Source organism: Xiphophorus couchianus, chromosome 18 (assembly GCF_001444195.1).
Source record: "Xiphophorus couchianus chromosome 18, X_couchianus-1.0, whole genome shotgun sequence".
NCBI classification, from domain to species: Eukaryota; Metazoa; Chordata; class Actinopteri; order Cyprinodontiformes; family Poeciliidae; genus Xiphophorus; species Xiphophorus couchianus.
This window is the reverse complement of record NC_040245.1, coordinates 4330895-4350612: the sequence shown is the minus strand read 5'-3', so window position 1 is coordinate 4350612 and position 19718 is coordinate 4330895. Positions and strand designations below refer to the sequence as shown.

General features: G+C 41.2%; 2 protein-coding genes and 2 non-coding genes across 4 annotated transcripts; 3 read left to right on the top strand and 1 right to left on the bottom strand.

Annotated features, from left to right (window-relative positions):
* The first annotated feature begins 298 nt into the window (after positions 1–298).
* Positions 299–11126, top strand: med17 (mediator complex subunit 17). Its single transcript, XM_027999477.1, has 13 exons — positions 299–713; positions 2734–2981; positions 3054–3217; positions 4123–4342; positions 4437–4573; positions 5825–5906; positions 5983–6135; positions 6671–6801; positions 6879–7063; positions 7835–7972; positions 8771–8888; positions 8956–9115; positions 9884–11126. The coding sequence occupies exons 2-13, from the start codon at positions 2747–2749 to the stop codon at positions 10090–10092; spliced, it is 1932 nt and encodes a 643-aa protein (XP_027855278.1). The 5' UTR covers positions 299–713; positions 2734–2746; the 3' UTR covers positions 10093–11126.
* Positions 11127–16665, bottom strand: vstm5 (V-set and transmembrane domain containing 5). Its single transcript, XM_027999539.1, has 4 exons — positions 16270–16665; positions 12679–13005; positions 12212–12355; positions 11127–11317 (listed from the first exon to the last, which is right to left on the bottom strand). The coding sequence occupies exons 1-4, from the start codon at positions 16343–16345 to the stop codon at positions 11286–11288; spliced, it is 579 nt and encodes a 192-aa protein (XP_027855340.1). The 5' UTR covers positions 16346–16665; the 3' UTR covers positions 11127–11285.
* Positions 16666–17256: 591 nt separating this feature from the next.
* On the top strand, positions 17257–17419 carry LOC114133702 (U1 spliceosomal RNA). The gene has a single exon (XR_003593243.1). It is a non-coding gene; the product is annotated as a U1 spliceosomal RNA (small nuclear RNA).
* Positions 17420–18810: 1391 nt separating this feature from the next.
* On the top strand, positions 18811–18973 carry LOC114133691 (U1 spliceosomal RNA). Its single transcript, XR_003593233.1, has one exon. It is a non-coding gene; the product is annotated as a U1 spliceosomal RNA (small nuclear RNA).
* Positions 18974–19718: the final 745 nt, after the last annotated feature.

The window sequence follows — 19718 nt, the reverse complement described above, 5'->3', positions numbered from 1 at the left end:
TAAGCACTTTGGTTCCTACTTCCAACCATTTTTGGATTTATAAATATATATTATTAAATTATAATTACATTAAAATAACAATAACTTGATTCCAACATTTTTGAAGCACTTAAAAAGTTAACAGCCAATGGTATTGGAGGTCGTTTTTTTTTCGGAGAAATAAAAAATGTCAGGGGATCTATGATGTTGTGACACCGGATCTGCACCATTTTTCTTTCACCGGCAGACAATTGGATAACTTCCATCACGGGAGGCGGTCGATCACAAAATAAAATTGATCCCAGCAGGCTGAAGAATCTCTTAGTGAAGGGGGTACTAAGCTGACTTTGCGGGTTTATTCAACTGTAGATTACAAAATAAAAAATACAGTTAAGGAAAAAGCGATATAACTAATCCCAAACTGGTTACTGACCGGGCAGAAGTATATGGCCTATCCCCACGGGAAAGCAAGCTGCAGCATAAACAAGTAATATATGATTGAGTAAAGAGAACCTTGTTATGCTTGAAAGTGAGCCCATTAAAATAAAGTGGGTGGGTTTTAGTGGCTGTTACCGGCCCGCTTAACGAGGACAGACTACCCAAGTGCCCCGGCATTTAAATGGTGCAGACCCTCCAGTTCCTGCGGTCTTGGGGAAGAAAACGCCTCACGGATCCCCAAATCTGTCTGATTTCAGAGAATAACCGCTTATATTCGATTGTATTCTGAATAACAGGTGAGATTTATTCGATTAAAACTTCTCTGAAGTAGTTTCTGTTCTCTTGAGTTCTGGTGTTTAGTTAATTATATTCCGTTGGACTAACGAACAGCTAATGTGAGCTAATATTGCTATGTTGACTAAAGAAAACAATGAATCCAGCTATAAATGATGATAGTGGGAAAAAGCTGTTTCGGAACCTGGTGGACCTGCACCGGATGCTGCAGAACCTCTTTCCAGAGGGCAGCAGGGAGAACAGTCCATGGTGGGGGTGTGAGGGGTCACTGATGATGTTTCGGCCTCAGGACACGCGTCCTGCATCGATGGTTGACCTGACACTTCGCCCTTTTGCCTGAGCTGGGTGTGGAAGGTTGTTGCCGAAGCAGTTTCTCCTTGTGTGCCTTCTTCTCACTCACATGAGAGTTACCGAACTCTTTTGCAAGCTCAACCAGGAAGTCCACCCGTCTCTCCTGCACCCCAATGCATGCCTGATAAAGCACATGTGCATTCAGTGCTGCCATGTCAATCATGTTTGCCAGGTTTGCTGACCAGCTGTCACATAGTGATGGAACCTTGGTCACCCCCCGCAAGATTATGACTGAAATAAATGCCATTAGTTCTTGTGAACTAAATAGGTGAAGCAGTCACCTATTTATCCTCCACAGCACAAAAGGCTGCATGCAAATTTGCATGTGCAAAGTCTCCCAGATTTCTTTTGCTTACACTTTTTGCATGATTTTTTTGAGGTGGATCAACACAATTAATTTGGTTAGTTTATTTCTAAACTGTCATGTTATACCCTCTTAGCTTTATTTCAAAGAGAAACATTACTAATTTCTTTTAGAAAAACCTTTGCATATTTCTTGAAACAGATTGTATGTTTTGCGAACTCTATGTACATTCGGCAAAATGACCTGGATAATGCAGCACAACATCATGGATCAGCTGCAAAAGGTCACATCTCTCCAAAAACACTTCATGACGAGTTGTAGGTATCATAGATACCCACCCCCAACATGGACTATTCACATTCCTACATTCTGGCCTGACGGTCAACGGCCACATTTACAATTGAAGAAGAATGCTAATTTGAGCCGTCAGGGTGGACTCAGGGCCTTTTGGCCCTGTTCAGCCATTCTAGGGAGAAATCGAAAACCCAGCCATTCTAGTGTATGTGCTAATGGCGAGAAACAATTTATGTTGCAAGAAAACAGTTTATCCACTGTCGACCATTGCTATGCTAACTTGTGGTTGGCTATGCTGTGGTGAATCAGCTGTAGTGTAGGAGAGAAAAAGTGGGAGAGGGTGCGCACGAGCATGATTGACAGCGCTAAGACCCTCTTGTAGACTCTGGTTGTTTCTGACAGAGTGGTGTATTTCTGTAGTTATTACTGGGAGAAAGCGGAAAGAGTATCACTACTTTGACATATTTTTACTCAAGTAAAAGTAAAACTTATTTGGTAAAATGTCTACTCAAGTACTGAGTAACTAATCAAAATATCAATCATTTGATGTTTACAAATGACATCATCAGACGAATCAAAATATAAAGTAAAGTGGAAATTTTGGTATTCTAAGGACCAAAATGACAATAATTCATATAAGTAACAAACAAATAACAAAATCAGGCAAAATAATTTTTTCCCAAATCAGTGTCTTTCAATAAAAAAACTTCTGAAATTTTAACAGAAACTGCAGTCAGGTGTCTGTCTGATGAATTTTTGGTTTAAACATGTTTGTTTTTCATTCAGTGGATGGAAAACTGAGAAAGTTTACACAAGTAAGAGTAGAAATACTTCATAATAAAATGACTCAAAAATAAATGTACTGCGTATTAAAAATACTCCTAAAATGTTTTTTTTTTTAAAGTTACTCAAGTAAATGTAATTGGTTACTAGGCAACTCTGCTATCATGACAAGATCATTTTAGCAAAAACGTAAAAAATATATATTTCTTATAAAAGCAACTGCAGCTTTAACCCTATAAACCAGCAGGAAGTGAGCTGATGGTGTTGGCTCCTCCTCTTCCTCTCTGCAGCTCTGGTCTCATCATGTCGGGCGGTCCGGCTGTCAGGATCAGCATCGAGTCTTCCTGTGAGAAGCAGGTGCAGGAAGTGGACTTCCACGGCACGGAGACGTACGTCCCTCCTCTGTCCATGTCCCAGAACCTGACCAAGCTGGCACAGAGGATCGACTTCAGCCAGGGCTCCGACTCCGAGGAGGACGGGGCTGACGGAGAGCCCAGGGACAGGGAGTGGGGCAAGCAGGAGACGGAGGAAGAGGAAGGTAGGAGGAACGTCTGCCAGCCTGAAGCCACGTCAGATCTGAGGCTGCAGACTTCATGGTTGCTTCTTTCAGGCACGGTGAAGTTCCAGCCGTCTCTTTGGCCCTGGGATTCTGTCCGCAACAATCTGCGCAGCGCCCTGACGGAGATGTGTGTGCTCCACGACGTGCTCAGCGTGGTGAAGGAGAAGAAGTACATGGCTCTGGATCCGGTGTCTCAGGATCCGAATGCTGGAAAAGTAAGCTGATAAAAATCCTCATCAAACATCCGTGGCTTCGACCCGTCAGCCTTCCTGACCGGAGCAGACGTGCAGAGTAATCACTAGCTTTTCGTTTTTAGTTTTATTCACCAGTTGGTGTTTATGAAACAAATATTACAGACTAGAAGTGTAGAGTCAATCAAATAAATAACCAGAGAAGAGAACGAATAACGGCAACAAATAAAAAAACTAACAAAAGCAAAACAGGATTTATATTAAAATGGATACATGCAGGGCAAACACAGAACATTACCAAATTATGTAACAAGAAGAACAATTAAATTGTTTAACATACTTTGGTTAGGATATGCTGTTCTTTTTTCTTTAATATAGGCAGTTATTTTCTGATTTGCATCATTATTTTCCTTTTCTCCAATATTCCTTGGTTAACTGAGGATCACAGATGGTTTGGGTGGAAAAAGAGGGAAAGTAAGTAAATAAATAATTAAAGCCATAATTAAGAAGAATTAAAAAAAGGATAACTAAATGACACGTTTTGTGATCTTAGTACGTTTTCCCATTTCACCTCCTCCCCTAGTCTCTGTTTCTGCAGTGGATTTAATTCACCGTCAATTAAATGGCATCTAGAATTATGGTTTATATTTTATTGAAATATTCAAATAGATTTTTATCTGTTGCTGAGAAGATCTCCATTGTGAAGCAATTTTTTTTTTTCTCCTGTTTTCCCAGTTAAGCAGTATTGGTTGTATTGGGTCAGAGCAAAAGGGAAGCCGGTTTGGATCCGTTTGGAGCTCATGTTCACTTCTTACTAACATTTTAAAACTAAAACTACATGAAAACAGAGCAGATGAAATAATAAATGCACACGAATTTTCTTCCTTCTGACGCCTCGGCGCTGTTTTGTTTCCTCGTTGGTTCTGCAGACGCCGCAGGTTTTCCAGCTGATCAGCAAAAAGAAATCTCTGGCCACGGCGGCGCAGCTCCTCCTGAAAGGAGCCGAGAAGCTCAGCAAGTCCGTGGCCGAGAACCAGGAGAACCGGCGGCAGCGCGACTTCAACGCCGAGCTTCTGCGACTCCGATCGCAGTGGAAACTCCGAAAAGTCGGAGACAAGATCCTGGGAGACCTCAGCTACCGGAGCGCAGGTGAGAAAAAAACCTCGCCGATCAGTAAATAACTGATTAATCCCAACAAGTAACTGATTATTTTAGCTTTTTAACCTTTGACTGACTCGTTTAGGTTCCCTTTTTCCTCACCCCGGCACGTTTGAGGTGATCAAAAACACAGACATTGATCTGGACAAAAAGATCCCAGAGGACTACTGTCCGCTGGACGTCCAGATCCCGAGCGACCTGGAGGGATCGGCTTACATCAAGGTCTGAGTCCCGGCCGCGCAGAAACATGTTTCTACATTAAACTCTGCTGGGCTGAGTTTAATGTAGAGTTTAATGATCGATTAATCATGATTAATCGATCCATGACATAATCACCAACTAATTTAGTAATCAGTTAATCGTCATCTCTAGTGTATAGGCTAAAAAAAAAAGTGATTTGCTGAAAAATTTAACTAAAAATATTACATTGATTTTAAAATTAACTAAAAAGAATGAATTAATTTAAAATTAATTAAATAATAATTTCCATTTGGTATTAATAAAGCACTTTGGAATTTGAAAAATAAACAACAAATTCAGAGCCAAAACTGTTCAAAATATATAAACATTTTGCATTTAAGATAAAAAAAACAAAACTCTATGAATCTGTTCTACCAGAAGTCTTCAAATGTAATTTTAGTTTCACTTGCTTGTAAAAAAAAAAAAAATTAAATAATTAAATACTAATTATTTATGTGTTAATTAAATAAATAATCAGCAGAGCTTTTCACATGTTGATGTAGTAAATAAATCAATAACAAGGTATATAGCGAGATGTGATCAGTATCAATATTCTGATATTCACTGAACTTCGATCCAGAACTGCACAGTATTCTGGGAGATGTAGGAAAAGGAAAGTCTTTATCTGCTCAGCCTCTCACTGCTAGCTAGACTAGAATCAACTAACTCACTGGCTCTATGGTTGCCTAGCAACAACCAGCTGGGGCGTTTCAGGTCCCTCCTGCCCCACACCTTCTGTTACCTAGCAACAACATGCTGAGTAACTTCCAGCAGCAGTTTGAAGTTAACTGCTTAAAAATTAACAACGAAGGAGAAATCTCCAGTTCGACAGGATTTCAAATATTAAAACAAAAAAAAAACCAAATCAACAATTATCAACATCGACTCATAAAACACAAACATTGTGATCCGTTTTTAGCCGTATCGTTGGCGTTAGAAGTATTTTTAGCTGCAGATGATCAGCGCTCAGTGAAGGAAGGCTGTTGCATTTTAGGCAATAAAATGTTAATTTCTTTTATTTAAAAAGGAATTAAGTTATGTGTTTATTTGCATCTTTTAATGTATTTTCAATATTCTATAAAAAGATTTGAACAAAAATCTGCCAAACTTTTTATCCGATTAATCGATTGCTAAAATAATCATTGGTTGCATCTAAGCTGCTCCTCCTGTTGGTGTTCAAGTTGTTCCAGTTGCTGCGGTGGAAATAAAAATGGCGGCTGTGTTTGTCCTCAGGTCTCCATCCAGAAACAGGCTCCAGACATCGGTGACCTCGGAACCGTCAACCTCTTCAGGAGACCTCAGAAAAGCAAAGCAGGTCCGGTTCTGACCCGTCTGGACTCCAGACCAGACGGGTTGTCCGCTGATGTCCGTCCGTCTTATCCTTCCCCCAGGAACGCAGCCGTGGCACTTGAAGCTGGAGGCGGCGCAGAACGTCCTGCTCTGCAAGGAAATCTTTGCGCAGCTTTCCCGAGAAGCGGTCCAGATTAAAGCGCAGATCCCGCACATCGTGGTGAAGAACCAGATCATCTCGCAGCCTTTCCCAGGTCAGAACCCGGCCGGGCGTCTCTACCGGTCTAAGAGATATCCTTTATTTTTACAAACTGGCAAAAGTGAGACGTTGACTGAAGGATTCTCAAGCCAAATTCTCAAGGATTTGGGATATTAGTCTTGATCAAAGCAGGTATATCTGGAATAAAATTAACAGCTAATGTTCGAACAATAAATAACCGATTGATGGTCACTGGATAGATAAAATATTATTTTATTTATTTAAAATGTACTATCTATTTATTTTAAATCAAAAAAATTTGTTTATTAAAAAAAGCAACATTTTTAAATATATTTCAAAAATATTTTGTATGTATTTTTAAAATTTTAAATACATTTTTCATTTCCTAGGGTCCATTAAAAGTTATTTACTGACTGACTGCAAACATTCAAACATTTATGAAGACTTCCTGTTCATGTCAGTCTGATAGAAACATCTTCAAATAAAGCGTCGCTGTGTTTTCTGGTTCCGTTCCTGAGTGTTATTTAAGGAGTTAAAGTTTCTTCTCCGTTTCTCGCCGCTGTCTGAAGGTTTGCAGCTTTCCATCTCTCTGTGCCACTCCGCTGGAGAGAGGAAGAGCAGCCGAGCGTCTCCGGAGAAACCCAAACCGGACGACCATCTTTACGTCTTGGAGCACAATCTGCACCAGATGATGAGAGAGGTGACGCAGTTCAGCCCTGCAGGATGTGCGAGTCGGACTCGGAGGAAGTGACCCGCTGACGTTCTGCCCCGTTTCAGTTCCATAAGCAGCAGCTGAGCTCGGTGGTGATGCCGCATCCGGCCAGCGCACCGTTCGGCCACAAGCGTCTGCGGCTGGCGGGGCCGATGGCGTACGACAAGGCCGAGATCTCCAGCCTGCAGCAGGGCGAGGGGGTGCTGGAGAAGATCATCAAACAGGCCAAACACATCTTCCTGCGCAGCAGGTAGCGCCGTCGTGCTTTAACTAGGCCTCAACAATAAACTGGTTTTAGCAGTTAATCACTTTTTATTTTTTGAAGATTTAACTTTTGGAAAATCAGAAATTTTTTTTTTTTTTCACCTGCAGAAACTCAAGGAGAGTGGCCAACCTGACATCACTCTGATGTCAGGTTGGCCATCTTGTTTTACAGCTTCTGTTTGTTTTTGATTTTGAATTCAAGTAGAACTGAAACAATTAATCAGTTGAATCAATTTTTAAAATAATTGCCAACAAATTTATGAATTGATTAATCACTAAAGAGGCCATTTCCTGAAAGAACAACACAACCGGAGCACTTGTATAAAAACATAAACATTTTGCATTTAAAATAATAAAAGAAACATCTTTGTCTGTAAATCTATTTTACCCAAAGTTCCTCATTTGGCAGTTTTAGCTTCGCCTGCTTCAGATTGTGTCAAATAAAATCTTCTTTTAAGCATCTTTTGCTGTTCAGTGAACCGTCGTCATCCTCACTGCAGAGCCACCATGACAGGAGACAAAACAATGCAAAGCCTTTCTTCTGGTTTATTTATTCACCAGTAAATATATTTTTAAATTAAATTAAATGAAATGATCAGAGCTGCGGCAGTGCGCAGAGCATTGCAAGCAAGCAAAGTTGTAAAAAGTCCCTTCTCTCTGACCGGCTGCGGCTCCGGTCCTGCTCATGGTAAAGATCCGTTCAGAGGAATCAGACGGTCTCTGACGTCAGCTCTAACGCTGCGGGTCGGTTCTGCAGGACGGCTCGGACCATCGACAGCCTGGCCAGCCGCATCGAGGACCCTCAGATCCAGGCCCACTGGTCCAACATCAACGACGTTTATGAGTCCAGCGTCAAGGTGCTCATCACCTCGCACGGCTACGAGCAAATCTGCAAGTGAGTCTGATGCCTCTGTGAAGGCAACTTTATTCTTCCCTAATTTTATTTTTATTTTTTTATTTTGACCATAAATATTTATTAACCCAACAAGTTTTCAGTTATGGTGGAATCAAAGAAACTGAACAAATCAGTTTCTGGCGTTCACATTTCCTGTCATTCTGTCACTAATCGAACAAATTCAACAGAACGAGATTCCAACACCATCACATCGATTTGCTAGAGAAAAAACTCAGAAATTTTCTAGAATAAAACTGAGTTTGAAAAGTTGCTGGGGAAAAAAGTGAGAAATTTTTGGATGCAATTTTCTAGAAGAAAGTGCAAAGTCCTCAGTTTAAAGTCATAAACGTCTTAGAACAACACTTGAAAATTTATGAGTTTCAAAAGTTGAAAATTTACTAGAAAAAAATTAGAAACTTTGAGGTTGATGTCGGGTTGTGGAGAAAAAAAACTAGGAAATTTCTGAGTTGCAGAAGTGCCAGAAAAGAATCAGAAATGTTGAAAAAGAGACATGAACATTTCTGAGTTGCACAAATCAAAATGTTTTTTTTACATAAAATTTCTGCCTTCCTAAAAATTTAGGTTTATTTTAGCAAATTTTTCAATTTTTCCAAAGAAAATGGTAGAGTTTTTGGCTGAAGTTTATTTCTTTTATTCCGATCGTTAACTGTGCTGATCGGCTAATTCAGTTAAATTCTGCGTTTTATCTTAAACTCTGGGATTCCGTCTGCGTTTGCGGCATCGTGGGGGCCGTCCTGCGCTGCGTTGCCATAGTAACCGTCGCTGCTCTGCGTGCAGGTCCATCCAGCTGCAGCTGAACATCGGCGTGGAGCAGATCCGCGTGGTGCACCGGGACGGCCGGGTCGTCACGCTGTCGCACCAGGAGCAGGAGCTGCAGGACTTCCTCCTCTCTCAGGTACGGCCCGTCGCTCCCGCAGCCGTTTCCGGGAGCGGGCGGTGTGTGACGGCGCGCCTCGTTTCAGATGTCGCAGCACCAGGTGCACGCCGTGCAGCAGCTGGCCAAGGTGATGGGCTGGCACGTCCTGAGCTTCAGCAACCACGTGGGGCTGGGCCCCGTGGAGAGCATCGGGAACGCCTCCGCCATCACCGTCGCTTCCCTCAACGGAGAGTACGCCATCTCAGGTGAGGCCGCAGCGCCGCCTTGACCGACGCTGGGCCGGTTCCATTGCAACAGCCAAAACCACATCATTGGAGGACACAAAACATCTTAAAATTAACAGGAAAAATTAGAAAATAGCCTCGATATGAGTTATTATCAGTCTGTGATTCTTTCTTCTAAAAGTTGCATTCTGGGAAATGTAGGCAGAAGAAAGACATTAGATGTTCAACCTCTCACTGCTAGCTAAGCAAAGTTGCTGGCTTCAACACACTTGTTCTATGGTTACCTAGCAACAACCTGCTGGTTAACAGGGTTACCTAGCAAGGAGGTTGCTAGGTAACCCTCCTTCGGTTACCTAGCAACAACCTGCTGGTTAACAGTTTTATGCTTCCCCGCTTTGCCTGATAACTTCTAAAAAATAAAAAAAAACAGAATGGAGTGAAAACTGGATAAAAGAGGAAAGGTCTCACCACCACTTCAGATATTTAAAACAAAGAACTTATCAATAATTATCAATACAGACCTTTATGAAATGCTTCAGCCGTAGCGTCCATCTCCACTGCGGAAACCCAAAAAGAGCACAGTAGAAAAAAAATCCATATTTTTCCAGAAATTAAATATCCAAAAACCTTAAAAGTATTTAAATAATTAAAGTAAAGCAGCAGACCTGCTTCTTTAGATTAGCACAACTTTCTGTTCTGGAAAAAAAAAATTAAAGTCTGTTCATTTTGAGGAGAAATGCCAGAGAATCCTGACCCGGCTCCTGACCCGGCCCTCTGCTTGCCTTCCAGTGCGCAACGGCCCAGAGAGCGGCTGTAAGGTTCTGGTCCAGTTCCCGCGCAGCCAGATCAAAGAGCTGCCAAAGAGCGACGCGGTCCAGGACGCCAAGTGGAGCCAGCTGCGCGGGCCGCACAGGGAGGTCAACTGGAGCAAGATGGAGGGACGCAACTTCGTCTACAAGATGGAGCTCCTCATGGCGGCGCTCACTCCGTGTCCTTAGGCCAAGCTGACGGTTTTCCTTCCACTCAACCTTCAGCCGTGGAGCCAGACTGCAGCTCTCGCTCAGCTGAATCAGATTTATGTCGGACTTGAATGAAAAGCGAAGACATTTGTTTACTGCTGATTTTTAAAACGACAAACCTGCAGGAAGATCTGATGTTCAAACACAAACCGCAAGAAAACAAAGTATTTTTCTATAGTTTCTATGCTTGAAATATCTTTTATGTAATTTTATTTTCAGATGATTGTAGATACATAAAACTAACTTACAAGTAACTTTTCAGCTTGGTGTACCTAAATAATTTTAGGATTATTTAGGTCAATAACTCCTTAATACTGATTTTAAAAAGTATTATTTCCACTGGCAGATTTCTTCACTCATAACTTGACATTTTTCTCAGGTTATTAGTTAAATAATCTGCCAGTGGAACTAAAATTTAATATTAAGGAATTGTTTACCTAAAAAAGCCCAAAGGTTCCTTGTGAATTTTTAGATTGAAACTTTATTTCAAACTCAAGGTCCACACGGCAAAAACACAAAATCTTACCGATTAATTTTGTTCTAGTAAAAATATCAGTAGTTTAAATGAGACAAAACTGAATTATAAGTAATTTAAGTAACTGATTCTTGAATATAGATAAAAGTTGTGGTTCCACTGGCAGATAAGACATTTTCCCATGTTTTAGTGACATAATGTGGATTAAGATATTTACAGTAGAAAAATTACAGTTACTTGGTAAGATTTTGTGTTTTAAGTGCAACTAAAAAAAAGGAACTAAACAAACAGACATGCGTATCTACAATCATGTAAAAATAAAATTCAATATGGAGGTTTTGTTTTATTTCAAGTGTACTGTGATATCTGCGGCAGGATCTAGACTAAAATGCTTTTCTGCAATGTGATGGTCTTGTTTCAGACTTCCTGTTATTTTTTTACGAAACAGAAAAAGTTTCTTTCTCATGTTTCTGCTTTTCGGATTCAAACTCTGAGCCGTTTCAGGCCACAACGGTGAATAAAGCCACACAGGCTCAGATGAAATCGCACGGTTGGTTTAATTCGACAATAAATAAGGGGAGTCGGGTGTATTTACATGGTCTGTTCAAAATGTAAAAATGATGCAGGCATTTTAAAATCTGGATCCGGGCTTCATAGGCAGGACGGAGTCTGGACTCTGCAGGAGTTCATGTCTTCATCACAGAGGCTGCAGCTCCGTCGCATCATTTACTGCAACGGGACAAACATGAGAATCACCGCAGCTGTATGAATATTTATGGGTCACAAACTCAAATCATTAATGGATGCAACATTAAAATGTTAGTTGGACTCAGTGGGAACAAAAAGGCAAGAGCAGCACTACAATATGTTCTTACTCAAAGGTAAAAATATTTGGTAAGAAGGAAAGTCAAATGTTACTGAATAGGATTAGAGAAACAAAAGAATCATTCTGACATTTTCCCTCAAAATTATGACTTTTTCTCAGATTTCTAATTTTCAGAATTCTGACTCTCAGAATTTTATTTTTTTTCTCAGAATTCTGATTTTTATCTTTTGAAACCAGTTTTTTTTTAGTTTTAATCATTTTAAAAAGCAGATTTTTCTTTACTATTGAAACTCTGCAAATTCTCATGTTTTTTTCCAGAACATTTCTGGCATTATTCTGAACAATTCTGAGTTTTTTGGCAGAAATTTCCTCCTTTTCACTTTCTATCCAGAACAGCAGCATTCAGACGGAGATTAAATTGAAAGCTGGTGTCTTTTTATTTCAGGGTATCAGACTAAAAGGGGAACGTATGTGTGGATACTTATCTATAAATCTTGATTTTCTCAAAAATAGATCCTAATCCAAGTATCGCGGGCCACTTTGTGTTAGACGAAAAAATCCAGGAAGTTTTTTTGGTTCCAAAGTGAAAATGAATCAAAAATTTAAGCGGTGTGAATAATTTCAGCTTAAAAGAAAAGAAAAAGTTTAAATTAAACTTTCCGACTGCAGTTTTTCTATAAAGATGCTTTAAAACGTGGAGGAGGCCCAGACGTCCGCCCTGAGGGACGCCGTCCTCAAGCCAATAGCATTAGCTTAGCGTTAGCTTTGGTTCTCCGGTGAGCGTTTGAAGGCCTCACCTGGCATCTGCCGCCGGCGTCGCCACGCCCTCAGCTTCCTGCAGCCCCGGTGCAGCAGCCACATGGCCAGCATGAGCAGAGCAGCCACCACCATCAGCGCCAGCGCCGTGACCGACAGGTACTGCAGATCCTCGTACAGAACCTCTGCAGGACAGACCGATTTAACCTTTGACCCCAACTTTACAGATCAAAGATTTGCTGTCTGAGATGCTTTTATCTTCTTTTATCTCTAGTTTTCGGCCTTTGACCTTTCCTTCCTTCCTTTTACTGCTTTTAATATAGTATATATATAATTATGTAATACATAATTAACACCTGGCCAATGGAGTTTATCAAAACATTTCAAAGTCAAACTTTGACTCTTCCTGCACTCAGATATTTACAAACTGTTGATCTGCCTCAGTCTGTTGTCTCGCAGCTCATATTTTAGAAAAAGGTTTGGCGAAAGGACGACATGGAGGACCCACCGTTCACTTTGAGGACGAAGCCGAGGTCGCGGCTGTTCCCGGCCGGGTCCTCGGCCGTCACCACGTAGTATCCGGAGTCCTGCAGCTTCAGGTCGGACAGCAGCATGGAGCCGTTGTCGCAGGCGTTCACCCGGTCGCTGTAGTCCTGGGTGATGTTGGTGAAGCCGCCGGGCCGCCAGGCGCCGATGCAGCGGCTCACCGCCCCGGACATGAAGCTCCATCGGATGGTGGGGACGCCGGAGGACGCCACGTCCACCGAGAAGAAGACATCGTCCTGCACCGACCGGATCAGGTTCCTCTGGGAGGAGCTGACGGAGATCGATCCGGCTGCAGGAGGACGAGAGGAAACGATTCAGATTTTATACAATAAATGCTCGAAAAGTCAAAAATGTACCCAAAATAAAAACCGCAAACATTTTGAGATTAATCTTAGAAATGTTCTAGAAATTTATGAGTTCCAAAGGTCAAAATTAGTGAGAAAAAAACTTGGAAATCTCTGAGCTCCAAAAATAGAAAATATGTTAGAAATAATAATTCTTAAAAAATAGTGGACATTTTTTTAGCTCAAAAAGTTACAAATTTGCAAGAGAAAAACTTTTAGATTAATATCAAAAATGTTTCAGAAAAAAACAAGGTCATTTCTGAATTTCAAAAGTCTAAAATTTCCCAAAAAAATACTAATCAGAAAATTTCAAAAATAACACCAGAATTTGCTTGGAAACCCCCCAGAAATGTTGAGATTAATTTAATAAACTTTCCAGTACAAATTACTGCACTTCTGATTTGGAAATATCATTAATTTGTCAAAAGAAAGATAAATCTGAAATTTTCAAATTAATCTCAGAAACTGGCTAGAAAAAAAGAGAAATGTTTGAGTTTAATTTAAGACATTTTCTAAATAAAAAAAAAAAGTTTGAAAAGTCAACAATTTGCCCAAAAAAAGAATGAAAAAGTTTCGTTCCACTGGCAGATTATTCCACTGTAACAACATATTTTTTCCATGTTATACGTGAAATAATCTGTCAGTGGAATTAGAATTTTTCATCAAAATTAAGGAATTATTTAGTGAAAACAAACTCCTATATTTTGCTGAAAAGTTACTTCTAAGTTAGTAAACCTGAAATAATATATGATATTTTCACTGGAAACTAAAACCTCTTGGTAAGATTTGATGTTTTTCATTGTCATGGCGATAAAACAAATTAAATTTTAAATGCGTTTAAGTTTATCAGGAAAGGAGAGAACGTTTCTATTCACCACCATCAGGAGGAGGAAGAGCAGCGTTTCAGAAATATTAGTCGCAGAAAACACGGAAATACAAAATGCAGTTTATAAATGAAGGTGTTTATTATCAAAGGAGAAAATATGATCTAATATAATAAAAGTGGATGGAGAGCTGTGGACCCGTCTTATTCTGCAGAACCAAACTTGGAGAAACAGAATTCAGTTTTTATTCTAATCAGGAACAAGACCTGAAACACCGAGTTCCCCTAAATTAAGCCCTTTTCTCTAGAGCTGCCTCAATAACAACTTTAATATTCCCTGGAGCATCAGAAAGTTTCAGTCTGGGCTGAACGGCCTCCTGCAGAAATCTGCTGCACAAACAAACCTGAGGTGGATGTAAACTTATGAGCTGCAGCAGATCGTGAAACTGAACATTTAAAAGTTTTTTAACTGGAGGTTGAAATTCTTCCAACAAACCAGCAGGCAGAGTGAAGCTTCATACGGAGAGCGAAGCTTCATACGGAGAGCGAAGCTTCATACGGAGAGCGAAGCTTCAGACGGAGAGCGAAGCTTCAGACGGAGAGCGAAGCTTCATACGGAGAGCGAAGCTTCATACGGAGAGCGAAGCTTCATACGGAGAGCGAAGCTTCAGACGGAGAGCGAAGCTTCAGACGGAGAGCGAAGCTTCATACGGAGAGCGAAGCTTCAGACGGAGAGCGAAGCTTCATACGGAGAGCGAAGCTTCAGACGGAGAGCGAAGCTTCAGACGGAGAGCGAAGCTTCATACGGAGAGCGAAGCTTCAGACGGAGAGCGAAGCTTCATACGGAGAGCGAAGCTTCAGAGAGCGAAGCTTCAGACGGAGAGCGAAGCTTCAGAGAGTGAAGCTTCAGACGGAGAGCGAAGCTTCAGAGAGTGAAGCTTCAGACGGAGAGGGAAGCTTCAGAGAGCGAAGCTTCATACGGGGAGTGAAGCTTCAGAGAGCGAAGCTTCATACGGAGAGCGAAGCTTCATACGGAGAGCGAAGCTTCAGACGGAGAGCGAAGCTTCAGAGAGCGAAGCTTCAGACGGAGAGCGAAGCTTCAGAGAGTGAAGCTTCAGACGGGGAGTGAAGCTTCAGAGAGCGAAGCTTCAGAGAGTGAAGCTTCAGACGGAGAGTGAAGCTTCAGAGAGCGAAGCTTCAGACGGAGAGTGAAGCTTCAGAGAGTGAAGCTTCAGACAGGGAGTGAAGCTTCAGAGAGTGAAGCTTCAGAGAGCGAAGCTTCAGACGGGGAGTGAAGCTTCAGAGAGTGAAGCTTCAGACGGGGAGTGAAGCTTCAGAGAGTGAAGCTTCAGAGAGCGAAGCTTCAGACGGAGAGCGAAGCTTCAGACGGAGAGCGAAGCTTCAGACGGAGAGCGAAGCTTCAGACGGAGAGCGAAGCTTCAGAGAGTGAAGCTTCAGACGGAGAGCGAAGCTTCAGAGAGTGAAGCTTCATACAGGGAGTGAAGCTTCAGAGAGCGAAGCTTCATACGAAGAGTGAAGCTTCATACGGAGAGCGAAGCTTCAGACGGAGAGCGAAGCTTCAGAGAGCGAAGCTTCAGACGGAGAGCGAAGCTTCAGAGAGTGAAGCTTCAGACGGAGAGTGAAGCTTCAGAGAGTGAAGCTTCAGACGGAGAGCGAAGCTTCAAAGAGCGAAGCTTCAGAGAGCGAAGCTTCAAAGAACGAAGTTTCAGACAGAGAGCGAAGCTTCAGACAGGGAGTGAAGCTTCAGAGAGCGAAGCTTCAGAGAGCGAAGCTTCAAAGAACGAAGTTTCAGACAGAGAGCGAAGCTTCAGACAGACAGACAAGCTTTCCGGAGAGCAGCTTGGAAATTTGTGAGCGCCAAAAGCTCACAAATTTCTGAGAAAAAACTTAGAGATTAATCACGGGAAAAAACTTGACATTTTATTAATTTGAGAAGTCGAAGGTTCGTAAGAGAAAAAAACTCAGAAATTTTGAGCTTCCACTTAGAAATTTTCTAAAAAAAAACCTTTAAATATTATGAGGTTCAAAAGTAGAAAATATTTGACTTTTCAAGGTTAGAAATGTCTAAGATTTTCCTAAAATATTCTGAGATTAATCTGAACATGTGATGTTTCTAGCAGAAATCGTCTCCTGTTTTCTGTCAGCAGTGGCCCTGATGCGGCAGGTCCGACTGGTTCCATAGTTTCAGTTCTGGTTCTGCTGGAATGTGTTTATTCAAACATTTCAGGCCCGAGAGAAGGAAGGCAGGTGATTAAACATCAAACTTCCGAGGTTCTGTTCGACAGAAATGTTGATTTTTCTAACCTAAGCAGCAGATTAACGCGCGCAGCTGCACAAAATGCCGCTTTTAGTTGGAGAAACTCACCTGAGTGGCACAGGTAGAGCGTGATACTGAGGAACAGCGCGACGTCGTGGACCTCCCACAACCTGAAGAGCAACATTAGAACCGCAGGCCCATCTGATGATCCAATTCTGGACCGTCCCGGTTGCGTTTCCTTCCTCGCTCACCCGGTTCTCGCGTTTTCTTGGAAATCGGAGAGAAGAAGCGGAGTTCCGCCTAAGACTGCGAGCTGTTCCTCCTCATACCTGCAGTCAGCTCCGGCCCGGTCCACACCCTCCAGACAGGTTGAGCCGCAGATTACACAGACCCGGGACCAGAACCGGAACCACTCACCTGGAGGATCGCAGTCCGACGCACCTGGAAAAACGTGCCAAACAGGAAGTGCACACGTATGCAAAACACAAACCCCGTGAACACGTTTTAGAACATTTTAACCAAAGTGGGAAGAACTACGGAGCCCCCTGCAGGACAAACTGCGAAACAACAACAAACAAAAACGAGATGGTTTGGTTTTTATTACAAACAACATTTGAAATTGGACAAAACTAACTTACAAGTAACTTTTTCAGAGAGATAGGAGCGTGTTTTAAGTAAATAATTCCTTAATTTCCTTAAAACATGACATTGTTACAAATAAGTAAAATAATCTGCCAGTGGAACTGTTTTAAAATCAATACTAAGAATTATTAGTTAAAATAGGCTTAATTCACGTGTTCTAAGGATATTTGCATGAGAGACTAGATAAATGCTAGATAAATAATAATAATGACGGAGTAATAATAATAATAATAATAATACTTATTATTATTAGACTATTTCTTTTTTACTTACATAAATTTATTATTTCTCAGTTTCTGAATGTGAACTAAAATCCTGAGTATGAAAGTTGAAAATTTGCTACAAGAAACAATTCTCCACTGTCTTTCTCAATCTCTGGAATATTTAATTTCCCACCGTGAGTCAGAACCAGATGTGTGAAGTTGCTAATCGTCAGCCAGAGGAATGAACGGCATACTTACCTGGCAGGGGCGACTCCATGATCCTGTAGGTGGATCGCCCAGGGTGAGGATCAGCCATTGCACTGCGGCGATCTGATCTCTGTGAATTCTCCACATGGGAGAATCTCAGCTGCAAAATTTATGGTAGTGGGGGACTGCGTTCGCGCTCTCCCCTGGTATTAATGTCAAATGAGAAATTTCTTTGTTTTAAAAGTCAAAAATTTCAGTTTGTCTCAAAGATTTGAGATCAATCTTGAAATGAGTGGAAATTAACTACTCCTATTTTGATTATTTCAACCTTTATTTGCTGTAATACGCCACTGTAAATATGAGACATAATCTGAAATAATCCAGCTGCTCCACCTACTCCCAGTGCTTCCAGTACAAACAACCAATCAGAGCCAGAAGGCGGGGCTTAACGCTGTCAATCACTCATGTTTGTCCTGCTAAATTTGCTAACAGAAAAACATCTTACAGTTACAGTGAAACCGTTTATCCACAGCCATTTGTGGCTATGCTAACTAGCTTAGCATTCATCTCAGGCTGTGCTAGCTGCAACGTAGCAAAGAGCAAAGGGGGAAATTAATCTCAAATATTGAGATGGAAATTTCCAAGTTTTCTCTAGAAAATTCCTGAAATTAGAGTTTGGAACGTATAAAATTTCCTTGAAATACCCGTCATATTTCTGAGATTAATCTCTAATATTTCTGAGGTTTTTTCTAGACAAATCCTGAAGATGAAAGTTGAAAATTTGCTATAAAAAACAAAATTTCCACTGGAATATTTTCTCAATCTATAGAATAATCTTAAACTTTCAGTTTTTTCCTGTTTGTTTTTCTAGACAATGTCTTATTTTGAAAAGCTGACTTTCATTTCTTAAGAACACAAACTAATAATCTCTGAAGTTTTTTTACTAGTCTTATCGATTCTCTCTTTTCCTCCGTCTCTTCTAGCCTCTTTTATCTGCTTACACGCACACGCTGCAGCTTACTTAACCATGTTCATGTGTGACTGCCGGCAGTCAAATGTAAACAGACTGAACCTGATTAGACTGGACTTTAGGGAGGGAACAGATTGCAGACAAGAATAAAAGCTAAACTCTACAATCTTTGGCTCACCTGGTTCCGTCCATAAGGTGCTCAGTGGCCCGGCGCTGGACGGTGAATGTAACTCTGTATCTGATCCATTTCTAGCATGTTTGGCTTGTAACGTTTGACAATCTTTCGGCATTAAAGCCTGTTTTTAAATATAACCAAATCTCATTATTTCTCAAGGTAATTTACACCGAGGGGTTCTGGTCGGGTCCTGAAACTGGTAAACGGACCTGGTGGAGCACAGAGAGAAAAATGGATGAACTCAAACACTAGAAAACTTCTGGGATTAATTTCAAAATGTCTGAGTTTTTCTAAGTTTCCTATTTTGAGTTTTTGTATAAATGTTTTATTTCTCTGAGTTCCTGATTGTGTTTAGTTAAATCCTAAAGTGACTCAGCGAATATTTAATTTCCCACCGTGAGTCAGAACCAGATGTGTGAAGTTGCTAATCGTCAGCCAGAGGAATGAACGGCATACTTACCTGGCAGGGGCGACTCCATGATCCTGTAGGTGGATCGCCCAGGGTGAGGATCAGCCATTGCACTGCGGCGATCTGACCTCTGTGAATTCTCCACATGGGAGAATCTCAGCTGCACAATTTATGGTAGTGGGGGACTGCGTTCGCGCTCTCCCCTGGTATTAATGTCAAATGATTAACCTTCCTGAAACCTTTTATTTTCCTGACAACAAGCCGCTACTTTACCCTTTGAACCACGGTGGACCCAGTGGCTTATAGCGGGTGCAGTTTTTCTGTGGACTTTTCTTAAACCAACAACAGGCTCTTTAGAAGGAAATGAATCATTGAGAGTCAAAATTAGGAAATGAAAGAAATTGCCAATTTTCGTTTAGCAGAAATTTCTTCAAACTCATACCCCTCATTATGGAAACACGAAGAAATTAATTTGATGCTGGTTTTAAGTTTAGGTCTATCGATCTGGTAGTATAGGAGGGAAACTGCAGGTAAAGCTCAATGTTAACAATCCATCGTTCAGCGTTGGAGACGGAGCGCTTAATTAATGTAGCGGATTTATTACTGCGGCCTTGCGAAAAACCGAGAAGCAGCGATATCAGCCTGTTGATGCGGCCTGTACTAAGATGCGCTCTATAGACGGCAAAATACGATATTTAAATTAATGTGAGCAGCTGAAGTGTGAGACTCCTGATACTCCGTTCCTAGATACAGGGAAACTGTTTGTCCACGGTTATTCGGGACAATGCTAACTAGCCTAGCATTCATGGCAGGGAAGTGGGGGGCTAATCTCATTCAGATTGAAATTTTCAAGTTTTCAACAGAAAAGTTTGAAAAGTTAAAGAAAATGCCAGAAAAAAAACTATTTGAGATTTCTAATCTTTCAAAGTTCTTTCCTAGACAATGAAAAGT

Bases quoted from the DNA above. Each gene is read 5' to 3' on its own strand.
- med17 (XM_027999477.1), top strand. From the start codon at position 2,747: ATGTCGGGCGGTCCGGCTGTCAGGATCAGCATCGAGTCTTCCTGTGAG. The intron at 5,907-5,982 runs GTCCGGTTCTGA...TCCTTCCCCCAG, and splicing joins ACCTCAGAAAAGCAAAGCAG to GAACGCAGCCGTGGCACTTG. The intron at 7,064-7,834 runs GTAGCGCCGTCG...TCGGTTCTGCAG, and splicing joins CACATCTTCCTGCGCAGCAG to GACGGCTCGGACCATCGACA.
- vstm5 (XM_027999539.1), bottom strand. From the start codon at position 16,345: ATGTTGCTCTTCAGGTTGTGGGAGGTCCACGACGTCGCGCTGTTCCTC. The intron at 13,006-16,269 runs GTGAGTTTCTCC...GTCCTCCTGCAG, and splicing joins GCTCTACCTGTGCCACTCAG to CCGGATCGATCTCCGTCAGC. The intron at 12,356-12,678 runs GTGGGTCCTCCA...TCTGTCCTGCAG, and splicing joins CTTCGTCCTCAAAGTGAACG to AGGTTCTGTACGAGGATCTG.